Source organism: Calliopsis andreniformis, chromosome 9 (assembly GCF_051401765.1).
Source record: "Calliopsis andreniformis isolate RMS-2024a chromosome 9, iyCalAndr_principal, whole genome shotgun sequence".
Taxonomy (NCBI): Eukaryota; Metazoa; Arthropoda; class Insecta; order Hymenoptera; family Andrenidae; genus Calliopsis; species Calliopsis andreniformis.
The window spans coordinates 5,403,487-5,415,712 of record NC_135070.1 but is presented as its reverse complement, the minus strand read 5'-3'; the positions used below and the strand labels follow the sequence as shown (position 1 = coordinate 5,415,712).

The window sequence follows — 12,226 nt, the reverse complement described above, 5'->3', positions numbered from 1 at the left end:
AATAAGTGCGACGTTACACGTTTAGCCCTGAAAGTGTTTAGCAACACGCGGTAGTCTCGGTTACGCCTTCTGTTCACCGCGCACGATGGCACCAACAACAATCTCCACAAAATGACGCACAGGTTGAGAAAAAAACTGGAATTAACCGAGCTCCAAAAAAAATGAACGTTCAAAAAAATACTTTTAATCTTTCATAACCTCGAGATCACGAGCATCGAATCGTTTCAATTGAATCGGCACTTTTTTCGAGCATGACGGACTCCGATGACGCGAATGTTCACAAGAAGAATATAAATATTTTCGTTAGAATCCTTCCGCTGGAGAAATGTTGCGAATCGTGCGCGAGAGTCGACAATGAACGCAAGGTAATAGAATTTTCTGTTTTTTAACGGTTTACTTTAACTGGTAACACCTATGTGGGTTCCTTCTTACATTTTTGCTTTACCTAGAAAATTTTCGTGCGATGTTTACAAGAAATGCAACCGAACAGAATCGTTGCTTCGAAGGAACCAACGTACTGGTGTTTCAAAACTGATAAAATTTTTTACGATTCCTCGCAAGAAGATGTTTACTATACCGTGACCAAGGGTCTAGTGTCAAAGTAAGGGCAGCTTTTTTATAGTTAACATTTGTAACTTCTCAGTATAAACTTTTTGGTAATTGGGAGAGTTCATAACAAACACAGCCCTTGTCAAATTTTACGATTATTTAAATAAGAACATATTCCAGTGGTCAGAAAAGAGATTCATTACATAGTGAAACCTATTCAATCAAAAATACAATATCTATACTATGATGAATATTTTGTTAAAAAGAACATTGATCAATTGAACAAGAATGAAATATGTTACAATATTTTCTTCCTTTCCTAGAAAAAGATAGAAATTGACACGGTTCGTTTTTGTTACAAGTTCTTCAACTATTTACAGAAGAAGTGGCCTTACCGATTTTAATGACCTTAAAATATCTTACACAAGGTCAACATTCCGAATAACATTTTCGTATACGTATAACCGCCGCTCGGACTTATAATTAGTTTTAGAGACATATGCAAAAATATGTTAAAAGTTATATGTTGCATTTGTAAAATTTGGGACAAGTGGTTAATACTGGCTAAGGTAGTTTGACTCGGTACTGAATCTGTACCCACTAGTTGATCACTTCAATAAACAACGATTTTAAAGTATTTATTTATTTATTTTGTTATTAAAAAAAATTATACGATTTAATGAGATATCTGAACTTTTTGTGTGATCAATTTGAGAAAGTTTAAGTGACGCTATCTTATTTATTTATTGAAATGATCGACTACTGAGTACTGATCGAGTATCGAGTCAACTAACTTATGGATGCGTGGTTAATATTGGGCTGTATGTAGAGGTATACATGAAAATGAAATATGATATTCGATCAAAATTACAATGACAGAAATTAACTATCTCAACCTCTGTAATTCAAACTTTGCATGGGCCACCGAAATTATGAAACATATATTAAAATCTCCTAATGTTAACCACGTGTCTAATATCCTATACACAGCACTTAGCGTTAACCACGTACTCAACAAAGCTTTTGTGAATATTTCAGAAACTAAAGTCAGGCGGCATTAACATGTATAGATAGAAAAAAGTTATTCAGAATGATGACAACATATTTAACAACATATTTAAAAGTCGACAAAGTTGATGAGGTCGCCTTTTTTGTAAATAATTACTAGACTGCGAATTTTTATGCTCTTATGGAAATTTTAAATGTGTAAAATACTACAGAATGCATATATTATTCCAAAATATAGAAAATATGAAAAATGAGTGCAAATTATAATGTTCGAAAGATAATGCCAATTTTTATTCAGATATAATTTCTTTAACTTGATTATAAAAATTTGAAATAACGTAGAAATCTGCAGTCTAATAATTACCAATTTTTTCGTGGATGTAAGTTACTTACAACGCTGTAGCTGAGAACGTATTGTTTCAAGAATTTTAGACGGTGCTAATTGTGTTTTAATCGGTTATGGACAAACCGGTTCTGGGAAGAGTTTCACGATCACAGGACTTAGAAACAATTGGGAGGTATTACTCGATATTACCGATTTAGAAATCGCTAAGACGACGTAGAGATACATAAATTATATTGACATTCCCCTTTTCCAGCATAGAGGTCTAGTTGCACGGCTGCTGTCGGATATGTTTGCGGAAAAGTCAACTAGAAAAAGAGTTAGCAAGATCCAATACGGTGTAAGCTTCGTTGAATTGCATGGAAAGGAAACGAAAGACTTGCTGTTTCCTGAAACGGAGAACAAGATTGCGATAAACGATCGGGATCCGTTCAAGGTGCTAAATGCGGAATATGCATAGTACATATGGGGTTGTCTGGAAAGTAGCTTTATATTTCATTATATATTTATATTTTTATTTAGTTAGGTATATATTATCTTTTTCTACTATCTTTGGCCATCTGTGGGGTAATTTGAAAATTCCATTTTGCCACAAGGTATCATATTTTTTAATAATAAGGTCAGTGTCTTAATACCTGAACACTTCTGAGCTACTGAGACATTTATCTCACGTTAAAATATAAGGCTTCTCACTTAAAAATCGATACGAATTTTCTGGATAACTCAGTGTATTATATATAAAATGTGTTTGAATTCTGGAAAAATTCTTGGTTGGTCTTCAGGAGATCTCTATAACAAATGTGGATAGCGAAGAAGAAGCCCTGAGGAAGATCTTCGAAGGCGAGAGTAGGCGATCGATGGTGAAAGGATCGACGTATTCAACGTCTCATTTGGCAACCTCTGTTATCACGATCCACGTTTCTAACATTAGTCTAGACACTTCGTGGGATGTTATGACGACAGCCAAAGTACATCTTGATTCAAGTAGTTTTTTCTTTCAGTTCTGCAACTAGTTTGCTAGATTGGACAATATGATTCAGTCTATCAAAATGCGCTCTTTCAGATGCATATTGTAGAAATGGCTGGTATTGGAACAATAAGGAAAAGCGATTGTTGGAGAACGACGACGGATATCGCTAGAGCGAATTTGACTAAGACTGAACTTGAACAATTTTTCTCCTATCTCTCAGGCGCCAGACTTGTTGCCTACAGTAGTATTATACGTTCGAGTAACTTGTTAAAGATCCTAGGAAGTATTTCCTTAATTTCGTCTGTGATTCGGTAATTGAAAACATTTCTAGACATAGTCAGGAAACATTCTCTGTATTGCAATAATACGCCATTGTTAACAGTCTTCCAATAATTTTATGAGAAAGATCCTTCTATCTCAGTTTGAATATGTAATCCTTTTATCAATAGTTATTTGATGTAGTTAGTCCTCTGTCGCGAAACGAAACGAGCTTACCTAGATTGAACACTTACGATAATTTATGAAGCAGCCAAGAAAGTTCTGTCGTTTTTGAAGTTAAAAAGTCTGAGTTTTATAAAAACGAAATTTGTGAACAACTTTGTTGGGAAAGAGTAGCTAAATGTGAATTGGAAAACACAATTATTTTGTTCAAAACAAAGAATCAATCCTACTGTAACTTCAAGAGCGATACAATTTTTTGGTTTACCTCATAGTAATGAAATATATTGATGGCAGCTTCGTGTGTCACGTTCGAATTACAAAGGAGGATCTTGACATTACGCTGTCAGCCCTAAGGTTCGCTGCTAGCATTGCGAGACTAAAGCCAGTCAAAGTCAAGAAGGATATTAAATGTCGATCGGATCTAATTGTTCAAAGACTGCAGAACGAAGTGGAGTCTTTGAAGAAGGAGTTGATGATAAATGATATATTTTTACGTCAAGAAGCCTTGATGACAATCTCTAAGTCACGAATGGAACAGATTAATCGGAGCGTTCTTAATTTTCTTAATGGCAAAATTTCGGATTTTACATTGTTCAGTGTTTCTCAGGCTCAAGTCCTGCTGAAGTGTATCAAGGATTTATATGATAGGTTACTATCGCTAATTATTTAGTACATCTAATTTAGTTTACAGTTGAATATTCTAACGATCAAATAATTAGATTAACCGCAAAGGAAATCGAAGTTGACAAATTACGAGAAACGTATGAGAATTTTACAAGAAGCATAACGCAAACTTCATCAACTGTTTTGTTAAAAGTACTTATTTTAATTATTCAGTATTTTTTTTAATGGAATGGAAAGGTGAGAAAAATATATACAATAAATATAGGAGACTGAACGGGCGAGCGAGAATCAGTTGAACAATCGAAAGAGAACCAGGAGTTCTTCGCGACCCTTGATAGAGGTTCAAGAAACTCCGAAAGAAGTAGAAAGGGAAGAAGTTGGAAGTCTGGCTAAGGATAGTGAGTCAATTTCGTCATCTTTATCATAAATTTATTCAGTGTCTTTAGGAATTACTTATGAAACAATTTTCAACACTAAATAGCAGCAGGCATGACTTTTGGACCATATACAAAAAACGAAGAAGAGAAAGAAGAAACAGATATTGATGTAATATCAAGAATCGATAAACAAGAGCCTGAGCAAATTAAACTGGACAATCAAAAGGCTTTCATGGTTAGAATGCTTTGTTAAAAAAAGATCTAGCTTTTTTACATATATTTAATATTACTCTGCACATATTGAAGATTCGACGACTATTCGAGCGTTTCCTAAAGGAGAAAATAATCTACGGAAAAATGAAAGAAAAATTGGATAAGAACCAAAAGACCCTTGTTGTCGTGCGTCAAAAATTCTCCGACCTAATTGACAACTATTTTCAGGTGCTTTTCTCGAATTTTTTCAGAGAGTATACTCTACAAAACAATTCTGTAAACTACTTTTTCAGGTGAAGAGAAATCTGGATAATGCACACAATAATCTTGCCAAAGATCAACAAATGCGATGCGTTATAGAGATGGAACATCGTGTTAGCGAAAAAAGCGAAATTATCCCAACAATTGAAAGAGTCGTAAATCGTGATATCACCTGTTATCAAAAAATTTTAATGAACTTAGAAGAAGAAGTAGCACAAACGCAAAACGAGATACGTGAATTATCGGAACAGCAATTCCAAATACGGTCGAAACTAAAATTAGGTTTCCTGGAATATTGTAAAAAAATTAATTCCTTATCACTTTACAACGACAAGTTTGTAAAAATGTTATTAGAGTTCAATGAGGACGAATCCTTGGGAATAATTCGGCGCAAGTTCAACAAATTTCAACGTACAATGATACGAAATTTGCGGGTAAATAGTTGTATTACAATATCATATTTATATTTAACGATATTTCATGTGCCTCTATTATTTTTTATGTAATCAATGTTAGATCAAAGAAAGAATGAAGAAACTGAGGCTCGATTATGAACGAACATGCAAGAGTGATAACTTATAATTAATAAAAATAACTATACTTACTGTAGTAATAAGTACAGTTTAATGTAACACAATAAATACATTCAAGTTTTATTGTTCGACTACTTTATAATTATTTATAATGATAAAATTGGAAGTAATGAATTAACTAAGTAGTGAACTTAATTTTGATACTGAAATATTCCTATTGTTAAAAACAATGATATAACGCTGTAGAAAGTTATTCGAAACCACTGCCAAATAAAACTGGCTACAGTCGTTAAAACATGTTGCAATGTTTGAAAACAAGGAAAGACACGGTCTGGATTAGGTTTAAAGTGTTGACTCCTTGCAAGTACTTTATAATTTATTAAAAAACAACGTCTAGTATCAAAATTCATTATTTATTTCGAAAATTACTTTGAATATTTCTCTAGTTAACTTACATGTCATAAATTATTTCTACGATTATTATTTTATCGAAAATATCAAGTATTCAAGAATACTTAAATAATAAATACAACTATCTGCCCTATACCCAAAACATCACTCCGCGATCGCTACATTACTCAGTCGTTCTTGAGAATTCGAAGAGAGAGGTTCGAGGATATACGATTTCGAAAGACATCCTTAGTCGCTTCTCAGTTTCACTTCCTCTAATCCTGATACTTTAGGTAAGTATAAGGTAATGTACGGAACATAATACCAAACGACCTATATTGAATTCTTCGTACTTATCAATATGTAACTTTAACTTTTGGCCAAAATGAATGTAAGTATCAGGAGAACATAATACCAAACGACCTATATTAAATTCTTCGTACTTATCAATATGTAACTTTAACTTTTGGCCAAAATGAATGTAAGTATCAGGAGAACATAATAGCAAAGGAGTTATTTCGAGTTCTCGATACTTACCAATATCTGACTTTGGCATTTGCCGAAAATTAAAGATAAGTATCAGGAGAATATAATAGCAAAGGAGGTATTTCGATTTCTTGATACTTACCAATATCTAACTTTGGCTTTTGCCGAAAATTAAAGATAAGTATCAGGAGAACATAATAGCAAAGGAGGTATTTCGAGTTCTCGATACTTACCAATATCTGACTTTGGCATTTACCGAAAATTAAAGATAAGTATCAGGAGGACATAATAGCAAAGGAGGTATTTCGATTTCTTGATACTTACCAATATCTGACTTTTGCTTTTGGCGAAAATTAAAGATAAGTATTAGGAGAACATAATAGCAACGGAGGTATTTCGATTTCTTGATACTTACCAATATCTGACTTTGGCTTTTGCCGAAATTAAAGGTAAGTATCAGGAGAACATAATAGCAAAGGAAGTATTTGGAGTTCTTGATACTTAGCAATATGTAACTTTGGCTTTTGGCGAAATTAAAGGTAAGTATCAGGAGAACATAATAGCAAAGGAGGTATTTGGAATTTTTGATACTTACCAATATCAGACTTTGTCTTTTGCCGAAAATTAAATATAAGTACCAGGAGAACATGATAGCAAAGGAGGTATTTCGAGGTCTCGCTACTTACCAATATCTGACTTTGGCATTTGCCGAAAATTAAAGATAAGTATTAGGAGAACATAATAGCAAAGGAGGTATTTCGAGTTCTCGCTACTTACCAATATCTGACTTTGGCTTTTGGCGAAAATTAAAGATATGTATCATGAGAACATAATAGCAAAGGAGGTATTTCTAGTTCTCGCTACTTACCAATATCTGACTTTGGCTTTTGGCGAAAATTAAAGGTAAGTATCAGGAGAACATAATAGCAAAGGAGGTATTTCGAGTTCTCGCTACTTACCAATATCTGACTTTGGCATTTGCCGAAAATTAAAGATAAGTACCAGGAGAACATAATAGCAAAGGAGGTATTTCAAGGTCTCGCTACTTACCAATATCTAACTTTGGCTTTCGGCGAAAATTAAAGGTAAGTATCAGGAGAACATAATAGCAAAGGAGGTATTTCGAGTTCTCGGTACTTACCAATAACTGACTTTGGCTTTTGGCGAAAATTAAAGGTAAGTATCAGGAGAACATAATAGCAAAGGAGGTATTTCCAGTTCTCGCTACTTACCAATATCTGACTTTTGCTTTTGGCGAAAATTAAAGATAAGTATTAGGAGAACATAATAGCAACGGAGGTATTTCGATTTCTTGATACTTACCAATATCTATCTTTGGCTCTTGTGAAATTAAAGGTAAGTATCAGGAGAACATAATAGCAAAGGAGGTATTTCGAGTTCTCGATACTTACCAATATCTGACTTTGGCATTTGCCGAAATTTAAATATAAGTATCAGGAGAACATAATAGCAAAGGAGGTATTTCGAGTTCTCGATACTTACCAATATCTGACTTTGTCTTTTGCCGAAAATTAAATATAAGTACCAGGAGAACATGATAGCAAAGGAGGTATTTCAAGGTCTCGCTACTTACCAATATCTATCTTTGGCTCTTGTGAAATTAAAGGTAAGTATCAGGAGAACATAATAGCAAAGGAGGTATTTCGAGTTCTCGGTACTTACCAATATCTGACTTTGGCTTTTGGCGAAAATTAAAGATAAGTATTAGGAGAACATAATAGCAAAGGAGGTATTTCGAGTTCTCGCTACTTACCAATATCTGACTTTGGCTTTTGGCGAAAATTAAAGATAAGTATCAGGAGAACATAAAAGCAAAGGAGGTATTTCGAGGTCTCGCTACTTACCAATATCTGACTTTGGCATTTGCCGAAAATTAAAGATAAGTATCAGGAGAACATAATAGCAAAGGAGGTATTTCGAGTTCTCGATACTTACCAATATCTGACTTTGGCTTTTGGCGAAAATTAAAGGTAAGTATCAGGAGAACATAATAGCAAAGGAGGTATTTCCAGTTCTCGCTACTTACCAATATCTGACTTTTGCTTTTGGCGAAAATTAAAGATAAGTATCAGGAGAACATAATAGCAAAGGAGGTATTTCGAGTTCTCGGTACTTACCAATATCTGACTTTGGCTTTTGGCGAAAATTAAAGGTAAGTATCAGGAGAACATAATAGCAAAGGAGGTATTTCCAGTTCTCGCTACTTACCAATATCTGACTTTTGCTTTTGGCGAAAATTAAAGATAAGTATTACGAGAACATAATAGCAACGGAGGTATTTCGATTTCTTGATACTTACCAATATCTATCTTTGGCTTTCGGCGAAAATTAAAGGTAAGTATCAGGAGAACATAATAGCAAAGGAGGTATTTCGAGTTCTCGATACTTAGCAATATCTGACTTTGGCTTTTGGCGAAAATTAGAGGTAAGTATCAGGAGAACATAATAGCAAAGGAGGTATTTCGAGTTCTCGATACTTACCAATATCTGACTTTGGCTTTTGGCGAAAATTAAAGGTAAGTATCAGGAGAACATAATAGCAAAGGAGGTATTTCCAGTTCTCGCTACTTACCAATATCTGACTTTTGCTTTTGGCGAAAATTAAAGATAAGTATTAGGAGAACATAATAGCAACGGAGGTATTTCGATTTCTTGATACTTACCAATATCTATCTTTGGCTCTTGTGAAATTAAAGGTAAGTATCAGGAGAACATAATAGCAAAGGAGGTATTTCGAGTTCTCGATACTTACCAATATCTGACTTTGGCATTTGCCGAAATTTAAATATAAGTATCAGGAGAACATAATAGCAAAGGAGGTATTTCGAGTTCTCGATACTTACCAATATCCGACTTTGTCTTTTGCCGAAAATTAAATATAAGTACCAGGAGAACATGATAGCAAAGGAGGTATTTCAAGGTCTCGCTACTTACCAATATCTATCTTTGGCTCTTGTGAAATTAAAGGTAAGTATCAGGAGAACATAATAGCAAAGGAGGTATTTCGAGATCTCGCTACTTACCAATATCTGACTTTGGCTTTTGGCGAAAATTAAATATAAGTATCAGGAGAACATAATAGCAAAGGAGGTATTTCGAGGTCTCGCTACTTACCAATATCTGATTTTGGCTTTTGGCGAAAATTAAAGCTAAGTATCAGGAGAACATAATAGCAAAGGAGGTATTTCTAGTTCTCGGTACGTTCCAATATCTGACTTTGGCTTTTGGCGAAAATTAAAGGTAAGTATCAGGAGAACATAATACCAAAGGAGGTATTTCTAGTTCTCGCTACTTACCAATATATGACTTTGGCATTTGCCGAAAATTAAAGGTAAGTACCAGGAGAACATAATAGCAAAGGAGGTATTTCAAGGTCTCGCTACTTAGCAATATCTGACTTTGGCTTTTGGCGAAAATTAGAGGTAAGTATCAGGAGAACATAATAGCAAAGGAGGTATTTCGAGTTCTCGATACTTACCAATATCTGACTTTTGCTTTTGGCGAAAATTAAAGATAAGTATTATGAGAACATAATAGCAAAGGAGGTATTTCGAGTTCTCGGTACTTACCAATATCTGACTTTGGCTTTTGGCGAAAATTAAAGATAAGTATCAGGAGAACATAATAGCAAAGGAGGTATTTCGAGTTCTCGCTACTTACCAATATCTGACTTTTGCTTTTGGCGAAAATTAAAGATAAGTATTAGGAGAACATAATAGCAACGGAGGTATTTCAAGGTCTCGCTACTTACCAATATCTAACTTTGGCTTTTGGCGAAAATTAAAGGTAAGTATCAGGAGAACATAATAGCAAAGGAGGTATTTCCAGTTCTCGCTGCTTACCAATATCTGACTTTTGCTTTTGGCGAAAATTAAGGATAAGTATTAGGAGAACATAATAGCAACGGAGGTATTTCGATTTCTTGATACTTACCAATATCTATCTTTGGCTCTTGTGAAATTAAAGGTAAGTATCAGGAGAACATAATAGCAAAGGAGGTATTTCGAGTTCTCGATACTTACCAATATCTGACTTTGGCATTTGCCGAAATTTAAATATAAGTATCAGGAGAACATAATAGCAAAGGAGGTATTTCAAGGTCTCGCTACTTAGCAATATCTGACTTTGGCTTTTGGCGAAAATTAGAGGTAAGTATCAGGAGAACATAATAGCAAAGGAGGTATTTCAAGGTCTCGCTACTTACCAATATCTATCTTTGGCTCTTGTGAAATTAAAGGTAAGTATCAGGAGAACATAATAGCAAAGGAGGTATTTCGAGATCTCGCTACTTACCAATATCTGACTTTGGCTTTTGGCGAAAATTAAATATAAGTATCAGGAGAACATAATAGCAAAGGAGGTATTTCGAGGTCTCGCTACTTACCAATATCTGATTTTGGCTTTTGGCGAAAATTAAAGGTAAGTATCAGGAGAACATAATAGCAAAGGAGGTATTTCGAGTTCTCGGTACTTACCAATATCTGACTTTGGCATTTGCCGAAAATTAAAGCTAAGTATCAGGAGAACATAATAGCAAAGGAGGTATTTCGAGTTCTCGGTACTTACCAATATCTGACTTTGGCATTTGCCGAAAATTAAAGATAAGTACCAGGAGAACATAATAGCAAAGGAGGTATTTCAAGGTCTCGCTACTTACCAATATCTAACTTTGGCTTTCGGCGAAAATTAAAGGTAAGTATCAGGAGAACATAATAGCAAAGGAGGTATTTCGAGTTCTCGGTACTTACCAATATCTGACTTTGGCTTTTGGCGAAAATTAAAGGTAAGTATCAGGAGAACATAATAGCAAAGGAGGTATTTCCAGTTCTCGCTACTTACCAATATCTGACTTTTGCTTTTGGCGAAAATTAAAGATAAGTATTACGAGAACATAATAGCAACGGAGGTATTTCGATTTCTTGATACTTACCAATATCTATCTTTGGCTTTCGGCGAAAATTAAAGGTAAGTATCAGGAGAACATAATAGCAAAGGAGGTATTTCGAGTTCTCGATACTTAGCAATATCTGACTTTGGCCTTTGGCGAAAATTAGAGGTAAGTATCAGGAGAACATAATAGCAAAGGAGGTATTTCGAGTTCTCGATACTTACCAATATCTGACTTTGGCTTTTGCCGAAATTTAAATATAAGTATCAGGAGAACATAATAGCAAAGGAGGTATTTCGAGTTCTCGATACTTACCAATACCTGACTTTGTCTTTTGCCGAAAATTAAATATAAGTACCAGGAGAACATGATAGCAAAGGAGGTATTTCAAGGTCTCGCTACTTACCAATATCTATCTTTGGCTCTTGTGAAATTAAAGGTAAGTATCAGGAGAACATAATAGCAAAGGAGGTATTTCGAGATCTCGCTACTTACCAATATCTGACTTTAGCTTTTGGCGAAAATTAAATATAAGTATCAGGAGAACATAATAGCAAAGGAGGTATTTCGAGGTCTCGCTACTTACCAATATCTGATTTTGGCTTTTGGCGAAAATTAAAGGTAAGTATCAGGAGAACATAATAGCAAAGGAGGTATTTCGAGTTCTCGGTTCTTACCAATATCTGACTTTGGCATTTGCCGAAAATTAAAGCTAAGTATCAGGAGAACATAATAGCAAAGGAGGTATTTCTAGTTCTCGGTACGTTCCAATATCTGACTTTGGCTTTTGGCGAAAATTAAAGGTAAGTATCAGGAGAACATAATACCAAAGGAGGTATTTCTAGTTCTCGGTACGTTCCAATATCTGACTTTGGCTTTTGGCGAAAATTAAAGGTAAGTATCAGGAGAACATAATACCAAAGGAGGTATTTCTAGTTCTCGCTACTTACCAATATATGACTTTGGCATTTGCCGAAAATTAAAGGTAAGTACCAGGAGAACATAATAGCAAAGGAGGTATTTCAAGGTCTCGCTACTTAGCAATATCTGACTTTGGCTTTTGGCGAAAATTAGAGGTAAGTATCAGGAGAACATAATAGCAAAGGAGGTATTTCGAGTTCT

At 34.5% G+C, this 12,226-nt stretch overlaps 2 protein-coding genes across 2 annotated transcripts; both read left to right on the top strand.

The window, feature by feature from the left end:
- Positions 1 to 251: 251 nt before the first annotated feature.
- Positions 252 to 4,954, top strand: LOC143183313 (kinesin-like protein KIF9). The gene is made up of 7 exons (XM_076384837.1): positions 252 to 365; positions 450 to 601; positions 1,982 to 2,075; positions 2,157 to 2,336; positions 2,683 to 2,868; positions 4,201 to 4,333; positions 4,417 to 4,954. The coding sequence occupies exons 1-7, from the start codon at positions 252 to 254 to the stop codon at positions 4,563 to 4,565; spliced, it is 1,008 nt and encodes a 335-aa protein (XP_076240952.1). The 3' UTR covers positions 4,566 to 4,954.
- Positions 4,571 to 5,431, top strand: LOC143183181 (uncharacterized). Its single transcript, XM_076384652.1, has 2 exons — positions 4,571 to 4,753; positions 4,819 to 5,431. The coding sequence occupies exons 1-2, from the start codon at positions 4,670 to 4,672 to the stop codon at positions 5,290 to 5,292; spliced, it is 558 nt and encodes a 185-aa protein (XP_076240767.1). The 5' UTR covers positions 4,571 to 4,669; the 3' UTR covers positions 5,293 to 5,431.
- Positions 5,432 to 12,226: the final 6,795 nt, after the last annotated feature.